This window comes from Lutra lutra, chromosome 13 (assembly GCF_902655055.1).
Source record: "Lutra lutra chromosome 13, mLutLut1.2, whole genome shotgun sequence".
Classification (NCBI taxonomy): domain Eukaryota; kingdom Metazoa; phylum Chordata; class Mammalia; order Carnivora; family Mustelidae; genus Lutra; species Lutra lutra.
Window position 1 is genome coordinate 33,476,388 of NC_062290.1, and position 18,353 is coordinate 33,494,740.

General features: G+C 39.0%; 1 protein-coding gene across 10 annotated transcripts in view; it reads left to right on the plus strand.

Moving 5' to 3' along the window:
- KDM4C (lysine demethylase 4C) overlaps positions 1-18,353 on the plus strand; it is a 470,115-nt gene that overhangs the window by 127,725 nt on the left and 324,037 nt on the right. For all 10 annotated transcript variants that reach the window (XM_047699136.1, XM_047699137.1, XM_047699138.1 and 7 more), the window contains exons 7-8: positions 2,168-2,271; positions 6,374-6,511. In XM_047699136.1, coding sequence (XP_047555092.1) covers positions 2,168-2,271; positions 6,374-6,511 — 242 coding nt within the window. The remainder of the gene's footprint in view (positions 1-2,167; positions 2,272-6,373; positions 6,512-18,353) is intronic.

The following is an 18,353-nucleotide window of genomic DNA, read 5'->3' on the forward strand; positions in this document are numbered from 1 at the left end:
TTTCACTTAGCATTATACCCTCCAGTTCCATCCATGTGATGGATATAAATGGTAGGTATTCATCCTTTCTGATGGTTGAATAATATTTCATTGTATATATGAACCACATCTTCTTTACCTCTTCAACTATTGAAGGGCATCTTGGCTCCTTCCACATTTTGGCTATTGTGGACATTGCTGCTATGAACATTGAGGTTTAGGTGCCCCTTGGGATTACTATGTTGGTATCCTTTAGATAAATACCCAGTAGTGCAATTGCTGGGTTGTAAGATAGCTCTACTCTTAACTTCTTGAGGAGCCTCCATACTGTTCTCTAGAGTGGCTGCACCAGTTGCATTCCTGCCAACAGTGTAAGAGGCTTCCCCTTTCTCCACAGCCTTGGCAGCATTTGTTGTTCCCTGTCATGTTAGTTTTAGCCATTCTGACTGGTGTTAGAATGGTATCTCATTGTGGTTTCGATTTACTTTAAAAATATTCTTGTGAAACACTTCTATGAGGTTAAAATTGTTCATAGTTAATGAATACTGGTAATCCTTTTGTCAAATTGGTCACATGCTTGAGCTATTTGCATGTAGTGAGTTATAGAGTTAGATAAGTAACATTTCTAGTGGCTTTGTCTTCATTTTGGCAGTGGAGGAGTTAAACAGCTTCTGTGCATCTTCCCACTTTATTCATGTGCATCACCTTGTCTTCCTGGTGAGTTCTGTTTTCTTTCTGGGTTCTCTCTCTAGGATTCTTCTCTGTCTTTTCCCTGTGTCTCTTTCCCTTCTTGCTTTCCCACTTCCCCTTCTTGCTTTCCCACTTGCTTTGCGTTGGTAGTGTTTCTCTCTGAGTAAGTAAGGAGAAGAGCAGGGCATCATGCATGTTCATTTTCCTGTAGCTTGCGTGGCTGAATTAATGAGTCTGTCTCAGACAAAAACTGCAGGGATGAAGTCAGTGGTGGAGAAAAACGACTATGTTTTAGTCCTTGATATACTATTGAGCAAAAGGGTTGCTGCATCTTAAGCTTCCTCATTTAAAGGACTGCTCAAAACACTGCTCCCACACAGACTGGTGGGACAGGTTTCCAAGCATTTGACCGGAGCTGTCTGGGAATTTGGTTCAAGAAATTGGTAGCAGCTAACCTTTTAATTTAAATTCCAGTTAGTTAACATGCAGTGTAATATTAGTTTCAGGTGTATGATATAGTGATTCAGTACTTCCACCGGTGCTCATCACAACAAGTGCACTTCTTTTTTTTTTATTTTTAAAGATTTTATTATTTATTTGACAGAGATCACAAGTAGGCAGAGAAGCAGGCAGAGAGAGAGGAGGAAGCAGGCTCCCGGCGAGCAGAGAGCCCGATGCGGGGCTCGATCCCAGGACCCTGGGATCGTGACCCGAGCCGAAGGCAGAGGCTTTAACCCACGGAGCCACCCAGGCGCCCCACAACAAGTGCACTTCTTAATCCCCATCACACATTTCACCTATTCCCCTCACCCACCTCCCTTTTGGTAACCATTAGTTTACTTTCTATATTTAAGAGTCTGTTTCTTGGTTTGCCTCTCTTTGTCGTTTTTCCTATTTGCTAGCTTGTTTTGTTTCTTAAATTCCATGTATGAGTGAAATTTACCCAAAGAACACAAAAATACCAATTTAAGGGATATATGTACTCCTGTCTTTAATAGCAGCATCATCTGAAGTAGCAGTTAACTGTATTAAATTGATCAGAAAGAAACACAGAAAGGTGGGGAACTGCTGTTTCTTCTCTTGCCAGGCATTTGGAACGATCACCTCTAGGAGTCTTTCTTAAAATGAGAGATTTCTATATTAAAATGTGTATTAACTTTTCCTAACCATCTTTATTATTTTCTCCATTTACCAGATATTAGGTTGAATTAAAATTTGTAAGTTGAAATTTGTAAGGCTTAGTAATTTTATATCTTATGAAAACAATTCTTGGTAGCTCTTTTTGTAAGGAAGGTCAGCCTTTAGTGATATAAAGATGTATCCTTTAGCTTTTAAGAATTCTGACTCTAATTTTTAGTACCAGGGTTTTTTTGATGGAGTTGGTGTATGTTTGCATAGAACTTTCTGTGAGAATACTAGAACATAAGCTTTAAAAAAATCTATCTGAAATTTTATCATAATTGGCAAATCACTACTTATATTCATTGTTTCCATTTAGGTTTTTTCCCAAGCAGTTCTCAAGGGTGTGATGCATTTCTTCGCCACAAGATGACACTGATATCTCCGTCAGTATTGAAGAAATATGGTATTCCCTTTGATAAGGTAAATTAGTATTATTTTTTAACATTCATTTTGTATGTATAGTATTTATATGTAAGACAGATTTAACACAAACTAATATATCCTTGACTTCAAATAGGGTTTTTAGGATGTGGGGAGAAAAATTCAGATTCATGTTTTACAATATAACAATTATTTATCTGAGTACTAATTTGAAATGACTTTTTTTTTTTTAAAAGATTTTATTTATTTATTTGACAGAGAGAGATCACAAGTAGGCAGATAGGCAGGCAGAGAGAGAGGGGGAAGCAGGCTCCCTGCTGAGCAGACAGCCCGATGTGGGGTTCGATCCCAGGACCCTGAGATCATGACCTAAGCCGAAGGCAGCGGCTTAACCCACTGAACCAGCCAGGTGCCCCATTAAATTACCTTTTTTTTTTTTTAAAAGATTTTATTTATTTATTTGAAAGAGAGATCACAAGTAAGCAGAGAGGCAGGCAGAGAGAGAGGGAAGCAGGCTCCCTGCTGAGCAGAAAGCCTGATGCGAGGCTCGATTCCAGGACCCTGAGATCATGACCTGAGCTGAAGGCAGAGGCTTAACCCACTGAGCCACCCAGGCACCCCCCATTAAATTACTTTTATTTCAGGGTACATTTACTATAATTTCATGCTGGTTATAGTTCACTTATAATAATACTAAAAATAAAATGCAGGACATTCAACAAAATAAGATGTAGCACTTCTACATTAAAGTCTTTTATATGAACAACATAGTTTATGTATGTGTGATCTATTTTTTAAAAAGAACTCAGAACAGAGGCACCTGGGTGGCTCAGTTAAGCATCTGACTATGGCTTAGGTCATAATCTCAGAGACCTGGGATGGAGCCCTCCCATGGGCTAGGCACTCAGGAGGGAGTCTTCTTGTCCCTCTTCCCCTCCCCTCACTTGTGTGCACAGGTATGCTCTCTCTCTTACGTAAATATAAATCTTATGAAAAAAGAACTCAGAACAATTATCGTTAGTTTGGTTGGTTAGAGTCTATGATTATGATACCAGTATGTTGCTTCTAAACATATTCAGACATAAAACAATTGAGAGTTCATTATGAATAAAATTGCCTGATGATTTAATAATCAGAAGTTGCTTCTTTGAAATATTTCTGAAGATTAAGTTCTGTAAGACTCAGTACATGTTTTTCACTTTAGAAGTTTTTCACTTGTGACTAAATCTTTACCTCTTCTTAATCCCCAGCCCTGAAAGCACATCCCCCCACCCCCAGCTTTGTTCAGTGTAGAATTTTTGTAAGGATGAGGAGTCATTCTCCAACTTGGAGGTGGTTGCTGCTCACTCACAAACTGTCTATGCTGTATTCATGCATGAGATGAGACATATTTGTCTTGTGTGACAGGGATGCTCTCACCAATGTTTTACTCGCATAGTCTTAGCCTTGACAAAAAGCAGGTCTTTGAGATGTATACTGTGGGGAATGTGCCTGTGTGTGGAGAGAAGCTGGTGATGGACTACAGCACTGTCACAGGTACAGAGGTCAGGGGCTGTGTCCCCCAGATGGGCCACTGCCACTGTGAGGTTCTGTCTTACTTACAGATACCTCTAGGCACTGGGCTTTTCAGTCTCAGACACATCATCATTGAGTCTTTCTTTTAGGTGGTTGGCATTAACTTAATTAGATAGTTCTATTTAAGTTGGAAATTTAGAAGAGAGAGGAGAATGAATGGATCAGTCTCCCAAGAACAGAAAATCCTTAATGATTTTAGGGCTGGTGATGGATACTGATCAAGCTGGTCTTTGAAGAGAGGGTCATGTGAAATAGAGTGTGGGATTGGTTCATTTCCCCAGGATTGGAGGCCTTTAGAGCTTGTAGCTCCTTTTCAAGCTCTGGGGAGAAGGAAGCAGGTGCCCTGCACCCCTTTCTGGGCTGTGGCTTTTCAGTACTACTTGGTAAATCACCAGATGACAGGTTCTCCTTTGATCTCTTGAGGTTGGGACATTTCATGGCTCCTGAAGACACCAGTGCCTCACCATCTGATTGACATTTGCAGTTTTTTATGTGAAATACTGCCATTTCCCCTTCCATGTTGATGAAGAATATGTGATGACTCTGTACTCCTCGAGGAACTTATTCTCTGATGATGATAATGTAACATGGGACAGAGTAGTGTAGGCTTCTGAATTAAACTTCCCAAGTTCATTCCTGTTTCTGTCACTTGGGGAAATTACATAATTTTTCTGAGCTTCAGTTACTTTAGCTGGAGAACTTAATAGGACTTAATAGGACTTAATAGGACTTAATAGGACTATTATGAGGATGAAAAGAGATGATCTATAAAAGGGCTTTGCATAGCCTTCTTTCTCCTCATTTTGACCCTCTTTTTAGGCAATCATTTCACAGTCAAAGTAACATTATTTTCCTTTTTCTTTCAATGTATTTGCAATTTTATACACACACACACATACATGTATATATATGTTTAATAAACTCATAATATCTGCTTTTAGATTATGTGTACTTTCCTTTCCAACTTCTTTTATGATATGGAATTGTGATGATTGTTTAGTCTTTTAATGAAAGGGACTTGTTCTTTTCTGTCACTGTGCTTTCTTATGTACATATTACACAGAGGCAGTAAAATAAGCCAAAAAACATTTTGGCTAACTGAGACTCACTGTTTCTGGAAATTATATAGAAGCATAAAATTTAGAGTCCCTTTCAATGGGAACAGGTACTCTTTTTCAACATGGCAAGAATAGAGTTTTCTAGGTAGAGTAGAAAAGGATTGTGGGTGGGATTCAATGGAGCAGTGAAGGTAGTTACTTTATCCCAGTGGCAGCAACCCTACCCTCTTCACCCATATGTGTAGGGTTAGAAATAGTTGACCAGCTTGAGTTTTGTTTTATCACATAGTACAGGGAAGTGCCTAGTTTCCAAGCCCGGTTATAATTAATGGAATTCAGTTAGACCAGGAAAGGAGAGAACCAGGCTCTGTTGTCATGTGGCTCAGAATGATGGATCTGGAACCATGTTGAACACTGAGGAGTCGTTCTTTGCTTGCCAGGTGGCAGCAGAGTGCTGCTCATTGTAGTAGAACACCTTCTGGGCTGTCACAGGCCAGAGGGCGATAAGATAAATTTCAGATTTGTTGTAAAAGAAAATACTTCTACATACAACATTTTTGTATACCTAAAATGGCAACTGAATTGCCTTGTGTGCATCTGTATTTATACAGTATGTCTCCTATATGTCTACATACACATACGTACTACCAGATTCATTTCTCAGCATTTTAGGACTGAATTGAACCATGGTGACAAAATGAACCATAGGTAATACATTTGATAATCCATCATAGTATAGGTAAATTTTTAAAAAAAGAGCAGAAAAATTTTGCATTACTATTTTTCTATAGCTCATGGTGTGATTTGTGTGTTTTGGTGGTTATAAAAAGCCAGATTTCTTTAACCTAAAAAATAGGAATAGAATAAATGTATTTCTCATGTTTGCTTTTAAGCTCTGACTGGTTTACCCAAGTTCTTTAATTATATTTAAAGATGCACTCACACATACATATTTGAGTTCTTTGATAGAAACTTTACTATTAAATGGAATATAGTTAATTGTATATTTTCTGAGTATTATGAAAGAATAATTTGGTGAATACTGCCATCTCTTTAGCAACAAAATTCATAGTAAACCCTGTTGAGGGTGCATTATTAGAGTTTCTATAGCTGTAACTTCAAAAAAAAAAAAGAGTCAAAATAGGTCCCATTACAGAACTACAGTAATATGAATTTTTAAAGTATTAAAATATGCAGGTTGAGTGCTAAAACAAATTTACTTGGATAACTTAAAAACATCTTCATATAAAATATAATATCTTTGATTATGGATTGAATGATTGAACAACATTGCCGTAAACAGGGTCATACCCTGTTTAGAAAAGTCTTTAATGTTTCCTGATTAACTGTTAATGGATTGGGTAAAGATCTGTGGCTACTTCTTTTATATTAGATAGCTCTGATATCATGGCATTTTTTTCTTTTCTTTATTGGAAATATATTTTAATTGTATTTGCAACTTAGAAAGTCTTATAATTAGAAAATATTATATGTTTTCTACTCTACAGATCACTCAGGAGGCTGGAGAATTTATGATCACTTTTCCATATGGCTACCATGCTGGGTTTAATCATGGTTTCAACTGTGCAGAATCTACAAATTTTGCTACAGTTCGATGGATTGACTATGGGAAAGTTGCTAAATTGGTAAGTTATGCCTCAAAAATAAAGCATAAATTAAATGTGTATTCTGGTTATTGTAGCAGGAAACTCTAAGATCACATGCAGCAGTTTTTTTCCTTCATTGATGTTGTGTGCTTATCATGATAATTTATTTCAGACCAGGTATATTTATTTTATATGGGCTATATTATCATTTGTAGCTATAGTTCTCTGTTTTGAGATTAATGTGGAGCAGAGGTAATTTTTATGTAGCTGATGTTTGCTTTCTTTCTTAAAGCCACCAATTGTATTTTTGTGAGATTTTTTAGTGGCTCCCTGTGGCTCCACGTTAGGTAGACTTGGCTCTGTCCAAATTGAGTTTAGTCCATGGCTTAGAAAACAACTACTTACAGAGGAGAGTTTCTGTTAAAACTGTAGTAAGAGGTTGAGGGAGGATAGTAAGAAGAAATGATTAAAATTGCCTTTAGTACAAACATGAATTTCTTGAAAGTAATATAGAATATACTTTAACAAGAAATATATCTTTATGTTAAATTTGGTATAAAATTTTGCATCTCCTGCTCAGTTATATTTAATTTAGTTCACACACTGTGTATTTTCATTCACAGGGCATAACTTCTATTTAATTTAATTAATCTCCCCCTGTGGTGTTAAATAGAAGACATCTTCAATGAGGTGGTAGCTTCCATTAGGTTGCTTTCTTTCCTGTGGCTTTGAAGGCAGAAGTACAGGCTGGCAGAGGGGAGCTTCTAAATGAAACTGTATATTTTACAGAGTATGTAAAATTGACACAGATTTAGTGGAACGTGACACATACAACTTATATGGCTGTCTCTCGGCCACAGTATGAGTATTATTCATTCTACATTGATAAAACTTGCATATAGAACCACTGGGTGAACTTGGATAGAAATATATTCAGTGAAGAGAACACTAGGTTTAGTTTAGATGTGTATTTAGAGAATTACATAGTATATTAAAAAGAAACTATAGCCCTTTGACAGCTTAGGAAGCATTTGTGTGAACTTGCGAAAAAAAGAAACCTCCTGCTGTTAGAACACTTTTTCTGTTTTGAGTAATTTCTGTTTATGAGGGGTAATTTAGAAAGGAACAGAACTGAACTACTTCTTCCCATTACACATTCTTCATATTATAATAAACTAATAAAAAAATAGAAAACTCGGGGGGGAGGAGTCAAGATGGCGGAGAAGTAGCAGCTGAGACTACTTCGGGTAGTGGGAGATCAGCTAAATAGCTTATCTAAAGATTGCAAACACCTACAAATCCAACGGGAGATTGAAGAGAAGAAGAACAGCAATTCCAGAAACAGAAAATCAACCACTTTCTGCAAGGTAGGACTGGCGGAGAAGTGAATCCAAAGCGACGGGAAGATAGACCGCAGGGGGAGGAGCCGGCTCCCAGCGAGCAGCGGAGCAACGGAGCAAAATCAGGACTTTTAAAAGTCTGTTCCGCTGAGGGACATCGCTCCAGAGGCTTAACTGGGGTGAAGCCCAGGCGGGGTCAGCGTGGCCTCAGGTCCCGCGGGGTCAGCGTGGCCTCAGGTCCCGCAGGGTCGCAGAAGGATTGGGGGTTTCTGAGTGTCGCAGAGCTTACTGGTATTAGAAGGGGGAAGCCGGCTACAGAGACAGAGCCGAGGAGTGACTCTCAGCTCGGGGTTGCCTTGAACTGGTCGCAGGCTTGGTCAGCTCGGAGTGCGGCCGGAGGCCAGGGTGACGGGAGTCATTGGGCGCTGTTCTCTGAGGGCGCACTGAGGAGTGGGGACCCGGGCTCTTGGCTCCTCCGGGCCGGAGTCCGGGAGGCCGCCATCTCCTGAAACTGTTCCAAAAAATAGAAATAGAAGGAAAACTTCCAAACTCATTTTATGAGGCCAGCATCACCTTGATCCCAAAACCAGACAAGGATCCCAACAAAAAAGAGAACTACAGACCAATATCCTTGATGAACACAGATGCAAAAATTCTCGCCAAAATACTAGCCAATAGGATTCAACAGTACATTAAAAGGATTATTCACCACGACCAAGTGGGATTTATTCCAGGGCTGCAAGGTTGGTTCAACATCCACAAATCAATCAATGTGATACAACACATTAATAAAAGAAAGAACAAGAACCATATGATACTCTCCATAGATGCTGAAAAAGCATTTGACAAAGTACAGCATCCCTTCCTGTTCAAAACTCTTCAAAGTGTAGGGATAAACGGCACATACCTCAATATTATCAAAGCCATCTATGAAAAACCCACGGCAAATATCATTCTCAATGGAGAAAAACTGAAAGCTTTTCCGCTAAGGTCAGGAACACGGCAGGGATGTCCGTTATCACCACTGCTATTCAACATAGTACTAGAAGTCCTAGCCTCAGCAATCAGACGACAAAAGGAAATTAAAGGCATCCAAATCGGCAAAGAAGAAGTCAAACTATCACTCTTTGCAGATGATATGATACTATATGTGGAAAACCCAAAAGACTCCACTCCAAAACTGCTAGAACTTGTACAGGAATTCAGTAAAGTGTCAGGATATAAAATCAATGCACAGAAATCAGTTGCATTTCTCTACACCAACGACAAGACAGAAGAAAGAGAAATTAAGGAGTCCATCCCATTTACAATTGCACCCAAAACTATAAGATACCTAGGAATAAACCTAACCAAAGAGACTAAGAATCTATACTCAGAAAACTATAAAGTACTCATGAAAGAAATTGAGGAAGACACAAAGAAATGGAAAAATGTTCCATGCTCCTGGATTGGAAGAATAAATATTGTGAAAATGTCTATGCTACCTAAAGCAATCTACACATTTAAGGCAATTCCTATCAAAATACCATCCATTTTTTTCAAAGAAATGGAACAAATAATCCTAAAATTTATATGGAACCAGAAAAGACCTCGAATAGCCAAGGGAATATTGAAAAAGAAAGCCAAAGTTGGTGGCATCACAATTCCGGACTTCAAGCTCTATTACAAAGCTGTCATCATCAAGACAGCATGGTACTGGCACAAAAACAGACACATAGATCAATGGAACAGAATAGAGAGCCCAGAAATGGACCCTCAACTCTATGGTCAACTCATCTTCGACAAAGCAGGAAAGAATGTCCAATGGAACAAAGACAGCCTCTTCAATAAATGGTGTTGGGAAAATTGGACAGCCACATGCAGAAAAATGAAATTGGATCATTTCCTTACACCACACACGAAAATAGACTCAAAATGGATGAAGGATCTCAATGTGAGAAAGGAATCCATCAAAATCCTTGAGGAGAACACAGGCAGCAACCTCTTCGACGTCAGCCGCAGCAACATCTTCCTAGGAACATCACCAAAGGCAAGGGAAGCAAGGGCAAAAATGAACTTTTGGGATTTTATCAAGATCAAAAGCTTTTGCACAGCAAAGGAAACAGTGAACAAAACTAAAAGACAACTGACAGAATGGGAGAAGATATTTGCAAATGACATATCAGATAAAGGGCTAGTGTCCAAAATCTATAAAGAACTTAGCAAACTCAACACCCAAAGAACAAATAATCCAATCAAGAAATGGGCAGAGGACATGAACAGACATTTCTGCAAAGAAGACATCCAGATGGCCAACAGACACATGAAAAAGTGCTCCACATCACTTGGCATCAGGGAAATACAAATCAAAACCACCATGAGATATCACCTCACACCAGTCAGAATGGCTAAAATGAACAAGTCAGGAAATGACAGATGCTGGCGAGGATGCGGAGAAAGGGGAACCCTCCTACACTGTTGGTGGGAATGCAAGCTGGTGCAACCACTCTGGAAAACAGCATGGAGGTTCCTCAAAATGTTGAAAATAGAACTACCCTATGACCCTGCAATTGCACTGCTGGGTATTTACCCTAAAGATACAAACGTAGTGATCCGAAGGGGCACGTGCACCCGAATGTTTATAGCAGCAATGTCTACAATAGCCAAACTATGGAAAGAACCTAGATGTCCATCTACAGACGAATAGATAAAGAAGATGTGGTATATATACACAATGGAATACTATGCAGCCATCAAAAGAAATGAAATCTTGCCATTTGCGACGACGTGGATGGAACTAGAGGGTATCCTGCTTAGCGAAATAAGTCAATCGGAGAAAGACAACTATCATATGATCTCCCTGATATGAGGGAGAGGAGATGCAACATGGGGGGTTGAGGGGGTAGGAGAAGAGTAAATGAAACAAGATGGGATTGGGAGGGAGACAAACCATAAGTGACTCTTAATCTCACAAAACAAACTGAGGGTTGATGGGGGGAGGGGGTTGGGAGAGGGGGTGGGGTTATGGATATTGGGGAGGGTATGTGCTATGGTGAGTGTTGTGAAGTGTGTAAACCTGGCGATTCGCAGACCTATACCCCTGGGGATAAAAATATATGTTTATAAAGCTGTAAAAAGGAAAAAGAAAAAAAGAAAAAAGAAAGGATGAATCCCCAAGTTTTGTAGCAACATGGACGGGACTGGAAGAGATTATGCTGAGTGAAATAAGTCAAGCAGAGAGAGTCAATTATCATATGGTTTCACTTATTTGTGGAGCATAACAAATAGCATGGAGGACAAGGGGAGATGGAGAGGAGAAGGGAGTTGAGGGAAATTGGAAGGGGAGGTGAACCATGAGAGACTATGGACTCTGAAAAACGATCTGAGAATTTTGAAGGGGTGGGGGGTGGGAGGTTGGGGGCACCAGGTGGTGGGTATTGTAGAGGGCACGGATTGCATGGAGCACTGGGTGTGGTGCAAAAATAATGAATACTGTTATGCTGAAAAAAATAAAAAAATTAAAAAAAAAATAGAAAACTCAGAGTATGTGTCTTGGCCAGCTACTTACAGTGCTTTCACAGAAAGGTAATGCTTGTATCTGCATTGAAATGGAGGCATAGACCCGTAGTTCTAGCAAGGTGTGTTATTTTATGGTTTGTATCTTTAATCATTGACATAGAAGTCAGCTATCACAGCTGTTCAGTTACCAGAAAAATTGGTGCTTGTTTACTGTGGGTTTCAGATCTAGTTCATGGTATTGGTACCCTGGGGAGAATAGCTTCTCCCCAAAGCTAAAATGTTCTTGGTGGGATTCCACATTTCTTTGTGCTTGTGGAATGGGACTGGAGTATGACCAAGGGAGGGAGGTTGGGTAGTGGTCCTTTCTGAAATCACAGCAGACAGAGCCTAGGATTGTGGGTCTAAGAAGTAGAACACCATAGTGGAGGAGGCAGGGGTCTAAGGTCCCATTTTTCTTCTAGCTAACCACATATCATTAGGACAGTCATTTATTTATTTTGTTAGTTTCTTCCTCTATAAATTAGAAATACCTCTCCACCCCATAGACTTATTATGAGGGGAGAAAAATCTTAGGTATGTGGATATGCACTCATGCTGTGTTGATTTTTATCATTCAATTTAGTTAAAGAATATGACTGTCTTGGTTCTGGTATTTTGCTAGGTACAAAATTGTTCAATGACTATGATGCAGTTTTGGCTAGTTGGTTAAAAATTGTTTTAATTGCATGTGTTTGAGATGTTTTTAGGTGTTGCCTCTACCTTTCCCTTACTTTTGATGATGTGGTTCTCCTCCTCTGAGAATGTATTTGTTTTCTATTGCTATTGGAGCAAACTACCATAAAAGTACTGGTTTAAAACAATACTCACTTACCATGGTTCTATAGGTTATAAGTTTGATATTAGTCTCACCAAGCAAAAATCAGAATTTTTGCAGGGCTGCATTTCTTACTGAAGATGCTGTTGAAGAATCCATTTCCTTGCTCAGTCAGGTTGTTGACTGAATGCAGTTTCTTGAGGTTGTAGGACTGAGTTCCCATTTTCTTGCTGCCTGTTATCTAGGTCTTTGCTCCTAGAGGTATCTCTCAGGTCTTTCCATGTGGTCTCCTACATTTCAGAGCGAGCAAAATCTCTTTTGTCATATAAGATGACATATTCACAAATTGCAGGGATTGAGACATGGAATCTTTGTTGGTGGGGATGGGAAGGTTAGGGCAGTATACTCTCTACCACAGAGAGTCCCAGTCAATAATTGACATGGTGATATATTAAGAGTCTTCTGTGAGTAGATGTAACTAATTTCAGTTATTTTATACAGGAACTGGAAACTAAATTTATAACGGATACAGTTTTGAATGTTTCACTAAAACATACTTATGCTTTTTTAAATCATATCCCTCAATTTTATTTTATTTTATTTTATTTTTTTATATCCCTCAATTTTAATATTTTCTTGATTAGTCTCATTAAATAAGTTCTCTTATATTGTAGGGTGCTATGATGGCATTTTTGTGCATATTTTGGTGTCTTTGTAATTTTTTGGGCACATTTTTATTGATCTCCAAGTCTATTTCTTTACACAGCAATATGAATACTGTATTGTGTGCATGTGTGCATGCATGTGCGTGTGTAGTTTTTAATCTTGGGAAAATTTGTGAATTAGACAGTTAATTTTTGTGTTTTGCTGGGAACAAATGTATAATGGATTAGTTATGAACTGTACCTAGAAGACTTTTAGCTTTGGGATGCCTGGGTGGCTCAGTCAGTTAAGCATCTGCCTTCGTCATGATCCTAGGGTCCTGGGATGGAGTCCCACATTAGGCGCCTTGCTCAGCAGGGAGTCTGCTTCTCCTTCTGCTTGCTGCTCCCCCTGCTTTTGCTCTCTCTCTCTCTGACAAACAAATAAATCCTAGAAAAAACCAAACAGGGGTGCCTGGGTGGCTCAGTGGGTTAAAGCCTCTGCCTTTGGCTCAGGTCATGATCTCAGGGTCCTGGGATTGAGCCTCACATTGGGCTCTCTGCTCAGCAGGGAGCCTGCCTCCTCCTCTTTCTCTCTGCCTGCCTCTCTGCCTACTTGTGATCTGTCTGTCAAATAATTAAAAAATCTTAAAAAAAAAAGAAAAAACCAAATAAACTTTTAGCTTTGAGGATGTCTAAGTTAATTCTTAAACTAATGAAGTTTTGCCTACTGAATTATTTGCTTTATCTAGTTTATTCTAAATGATAGCTATTATTATACTCAGGGCTAGTTTTATATTTGTGTATAGTAGCATCTGAGGGGTCCTGTAAGTCCTATCTATCTATAAATATTTCCCCTTCAAGTACCCAAAGTTTTATGACTTTATGTTTTTATGGTTATTTGAGATTAGGGTACCTACAAACACATGTACTTGAAAAAATATATTTTAAGCCTCTAATTAAAAAAAAAAAGAAATAGTTATTATTCACAAGGGATGAGTTGTGCTTTTGAGGGGGGCAGATAATTTTAAAAATAATGGCATGGTTTTTTCATAGTTGAAGGACTAGGGGAAATGAGATCTCCTTTACTTGTCACATGGGTAAGAATACATAAAAGCTTCCAAGACAGAGTCTCTTTGTGGGACAGAATTAATGTGGTATAGCATGTGGGTCTGTACTGGTTATATTCTATATATTACAAACCAATATTTCTTAATTTGATGACTTAGAAAAGAGCTTTACAAAGCCCTATTTTTAAAAAAATTTATTTTATTTTTTCAATGTTCCAAGCTTCATTGTTTATGCACCACACCCAGTGCTCCATGCAATACGTGCCCTCCTTAATACCCACCACCAGGCCCTCCCAACCATCCACTCCCCTCCCCTCCAAAACCCTCAGTTGGTTTCTCAGAGTCCACAGTCTCTCATGGTTTGTCTTCCCCTCTGATTTCCCCCAACTCACTTCTCCTCTCCTTCACTCAGTGTCCTCTGTGTTATTCCTTACGCTCCACAAGTAAGTGAAACCATATGATAATTGACTCTCTCTGCTTGATTTATTTCACTCAGCATAATCTCCTCCAGTCCTGTACATGTTGATATAAAAGTTGGATATTCATCCTTTCTGATGGAGGCATAATACTCCATTGTATATATGGACCATATCTTCTTTATCCATTTGTCTGTTGAAGGGCATCTTGGTTCTTCCCACAGTTTGGTGAGTATGGCCATTGCTGCTACAAACATTGGGGTACAGGTGGCCCTTCTGTTCACTGCCTCTGTGTCTTTGAGGTAAATACCCAGTAGTGGAATTGCAGGGTCATAGGCTTGCTGTATTTTTAATTTTTTGAGGAATCTCCACACTGTTTTCCAAAGTGGCTGCACCGGCTTGCATTCCCACCAGCAGTGTAAGAGGGTTCCCCTTTCTCCACATCCTCTCCAACACTTGTTGTTTATTGTCTTGTTAATTTTGGCCATTCTCACTGGTGTCAGGTGGTATCTCAATGTGGTTTTGATTTGAATCTCCCTGATGGCTAATGATGATGAACATTTTTTCATGTGTCTGTTAGCCATTTGTATGTCTTCTTTGGAGAAGTGTCTGTTCATGTCTTCTGTCCATTTTTTAACTTGATTATTTGTTTTTTGGGTGTTGAGTTTGAGAAGTTCTCTATAGATCTTGGATATCTGCCAGCTTTTCCCCATTGAGAATGATATTCGCTGTGGGATTTTCATAGATAGATTTTATGAAGTTGAGGAATGTTCCCTCTATCCCTATACTTTGAAGCATTTTAATCAGGAACAGATGCTGTATCTTGTCAAATGTTTTTTCTGCATCAATTCAAAGGACCATGCGGTTCTTGTCTCTTCTCTTATTGATTTGTTCTATCGTATTGATTGATTTGTGAATATTGAACCACACTTGCATCCAAGGGATAAATCCCACCTGGTCATGGTGGATAATCTTTTTAATGTACTGTTGGATCCTATCAGCTAGGATCTTGTTGAGAATCTTGGTATCCATATTCATCAGGGACATTGGTCTGAAATTCTCCTTTTTGACGGGGTCTTTGCCTAGTTTGGGGATTAGTGTAATGCTGGCCTCATAGAAAGAGTCTGGAAGCTTTCCTTCTGTTTCTATTCTTGAAATAGCTTCAGGAGAATAGGTATTATTTCTTCTTTGAATGTTTGGTAGAATTCCCCAGGGAATGCATCAGGTCCCGCGCTCTTGTTTTTTGGGAGGTTTTTGATCATTGCTTCAATCTCATTACTAGATATTGGTCTATTCAGGTTGTCAATTTCTTCCTCTTTCAGTCTTGGAAGTTAATAGGTTTCCAGGAATCCATCCATTTCATCTAGGTTGCTTAACTCATTGGCATATAGTTATTGATAATAATTTCTGTTATTATAACTGTTTCTATTTCTATTGTTTCTATTATATTGTTTCTATTGTTTCTGTTATTATAACTGTTTCTATTTCCTTGGTGTTAGTCATGATCTCTCCCCTTTCATCATAATTTTATTAATTTGGGTCCTCTCTCTCCTCTTTTGGATTAGTTTGGCCAGCAGTTTATCGATCTTATTGATTCTTTCAAAAAAACCAGCTTTGGGACACCTGGGTGGCTCAGTTGGTTGGGCAGCTGCCTTTGGCTCAGGTCATGATCCCAGTGTCCTGAGATCGAGTCCCGCGTCAGGCTCCTTGCTCCGCAGGGAGCCTGCTTCTCCCTCTGACTCTGCCTGACACACTGTCGGCCTGTGCTCGCACTCTCTCTCTCTCTCTGACAAATAAATAAATAAAATCTTAAAAAAAAAATCAGCTTCTAGTTTTGTTGATATGTTCAACTGTATCTCTGGTTTCTATCTCATTGATTTCTGTTCTAATCTTGATTATTTTCCTTCTGTGCGTGGCGTTGGCTTAATTTTTTGTTGGTTTTCCAGTTCTTTAAGGTGTAAAGAGAACTGGTGTATTCTGAATTTTTCAGTTTTCTGAGTGAGACTTGGATGGCTGTGTATTTCCTGCTGGGGACCCCCTTTGCTATATCCCATTTGTTTTGGACTAATGTGTCTTCATTGTCATTGGTTTCCATGAATTGTTTTAAGTTCTTTGATTTCCTGATTGTTCCAAACATTCTTTTTTTTTCCTTTTTCATTTCTTCTTTTTGTTATTTATTTTTATTAACATGTAATGTATTATTTGCCCCAGGGATACAGGTCTGTGAATCGTCAGGCTTACACAGTTCACAGCATTCACCATATCATGATCTAAACATTCTTAAGCAGGATGGTCTTTTTAGCTTCCAAGTGTTTGAATTCCTTCCAAACTTTCTCTTGTGGTTGATTTCCAGTTTCAAAACATTGTGATTTCAGAATATGCAGGGAATAATCTCAATCTTTTGGTATCAGTTGAGCCTTGATATGTGACCCAGTATGTGCTCTATTCTGGAGAAAGTTCCATGTGTGCTTGAGAAGAATGAGTATTCCGTTGTTTTAGAGTGGAACATTCTGTATATATCTATGAGGTCCATCCGGTCTAAGAGTCATTCAAAGCTCTTGTTTCTTTCTTTCTTTCTTTCTTTTTTTTTTTTTTTTTTTTGAAGATTTTATTTATTTATTTGACACACACACACAGAGGAATCACAAGTAGGCAGAGAGGCAGGCAGAGAGAGAGGGGGAAGCAGGCTCTCTGATGAGCAGAGAGCCCGATGCAGGACTCGATCCCAGGATCCCGGGATCATGACCTGAGCTGAAGGCAGAGGCTTAACCCACTGAGCTACCCAGGCGCCCAATGCTCTTGTTTCTTGATTGATTTTCTGCTTGGATGATCTGTCTGTTACTGAGAGTGGTGTGTAAAGATTCCCTACTGTTTAAAAAAAAAAATCTCCTACTGTTAATATATTCATATCACTATGGCTCTTTATCTTGATTAACAGTTGTCTTATGTAGTTGGCTGCTCCCATACGAGGGGCATAAATATTTACAATTGTTAGATCTTCTTGATGGATAGACCCTTTAAGAATGATGCGGTATCCTTCTGTATCTCCGACTACAGTCTTTAGTTTAAAATCTAATTTATCTGATATGAGAATCGCTATCCCAGCTTTCTTTTGAGGCCCATTGGCATGAAAGATGCTTTTCCATCCCTTCACTTTCAGTGTGGATGTATCTTTAGGTTCCCAATGTTTCTCTTGTAGACAGCATATGGATGGGTTCTGTCATTTTATCCAATCTGCAACCCTCTGCCATTTTATGGGAGCATTTAGGCTCTTCACGTTGAGAGTGATTATTGAAAGATACGTTTTTATTGACATCATGTTGCCTGTGAAGTCCTTGTTTGTATAGATTGTCTCTGTAAATTTCTGGTCTATGTCACGCTTGGGTTCTTCCTTCTTTTATAGAACCCCCCCTTAATATTTCTTTAGTACCAGCTTGGTGGTCACATACTCTTTTAAACCTTGCCAGTCTTGGAAGCTCTTTATTTCTTCATCCATTTTGAATGTCAGCCTTGCTGGATAAAGTATTCTTGGCTGCATGTTCTTCTCATTTAGTGTCCTGAATATGTCTTTCCAGCCCTTTCTGGCTTGCCAGGTTTCTGTGGACAGGTCTGATGTTATTCTGATGGACCTTCCTCTGTACATAAGGAATCTCTTCCTCCTAGCTGCCCTCAGAAGCTCCTGTCAAAATTATGATTCATGAGATTCATAATTTGGTGCCTTGATGCAGGTGTTCTTGGTCGGTGTTCTTTCTGCCTCTAGGACATGAACGCTTGATCCATTTCTCAGACTGGAAAAATTTTCATCCAGTAGTTGTTCAGCTATTATCTTCTAGTTCTTTTTCCAGCCCCTCAGGGATCCCAATAATTTTGACATGGGAATGTTTCATGGCATCATTTATTTCCCTAGTTCTGTTTTCATGGCTTCTAAGCTATTTGTTCCATACCTCCTCCTGATCCTTTTTCTCTATCATTTTGTCCTCTAGATCACTAATTCCATCTTCTGCCTCAGTTACCCTAGCTGTTAGAGTATTTAGATTAGATTGGGTCTCATTTATTACATTTTTAACTTTTTCCTGGGCAGTTCTCACTTCTGCCCTTTGAG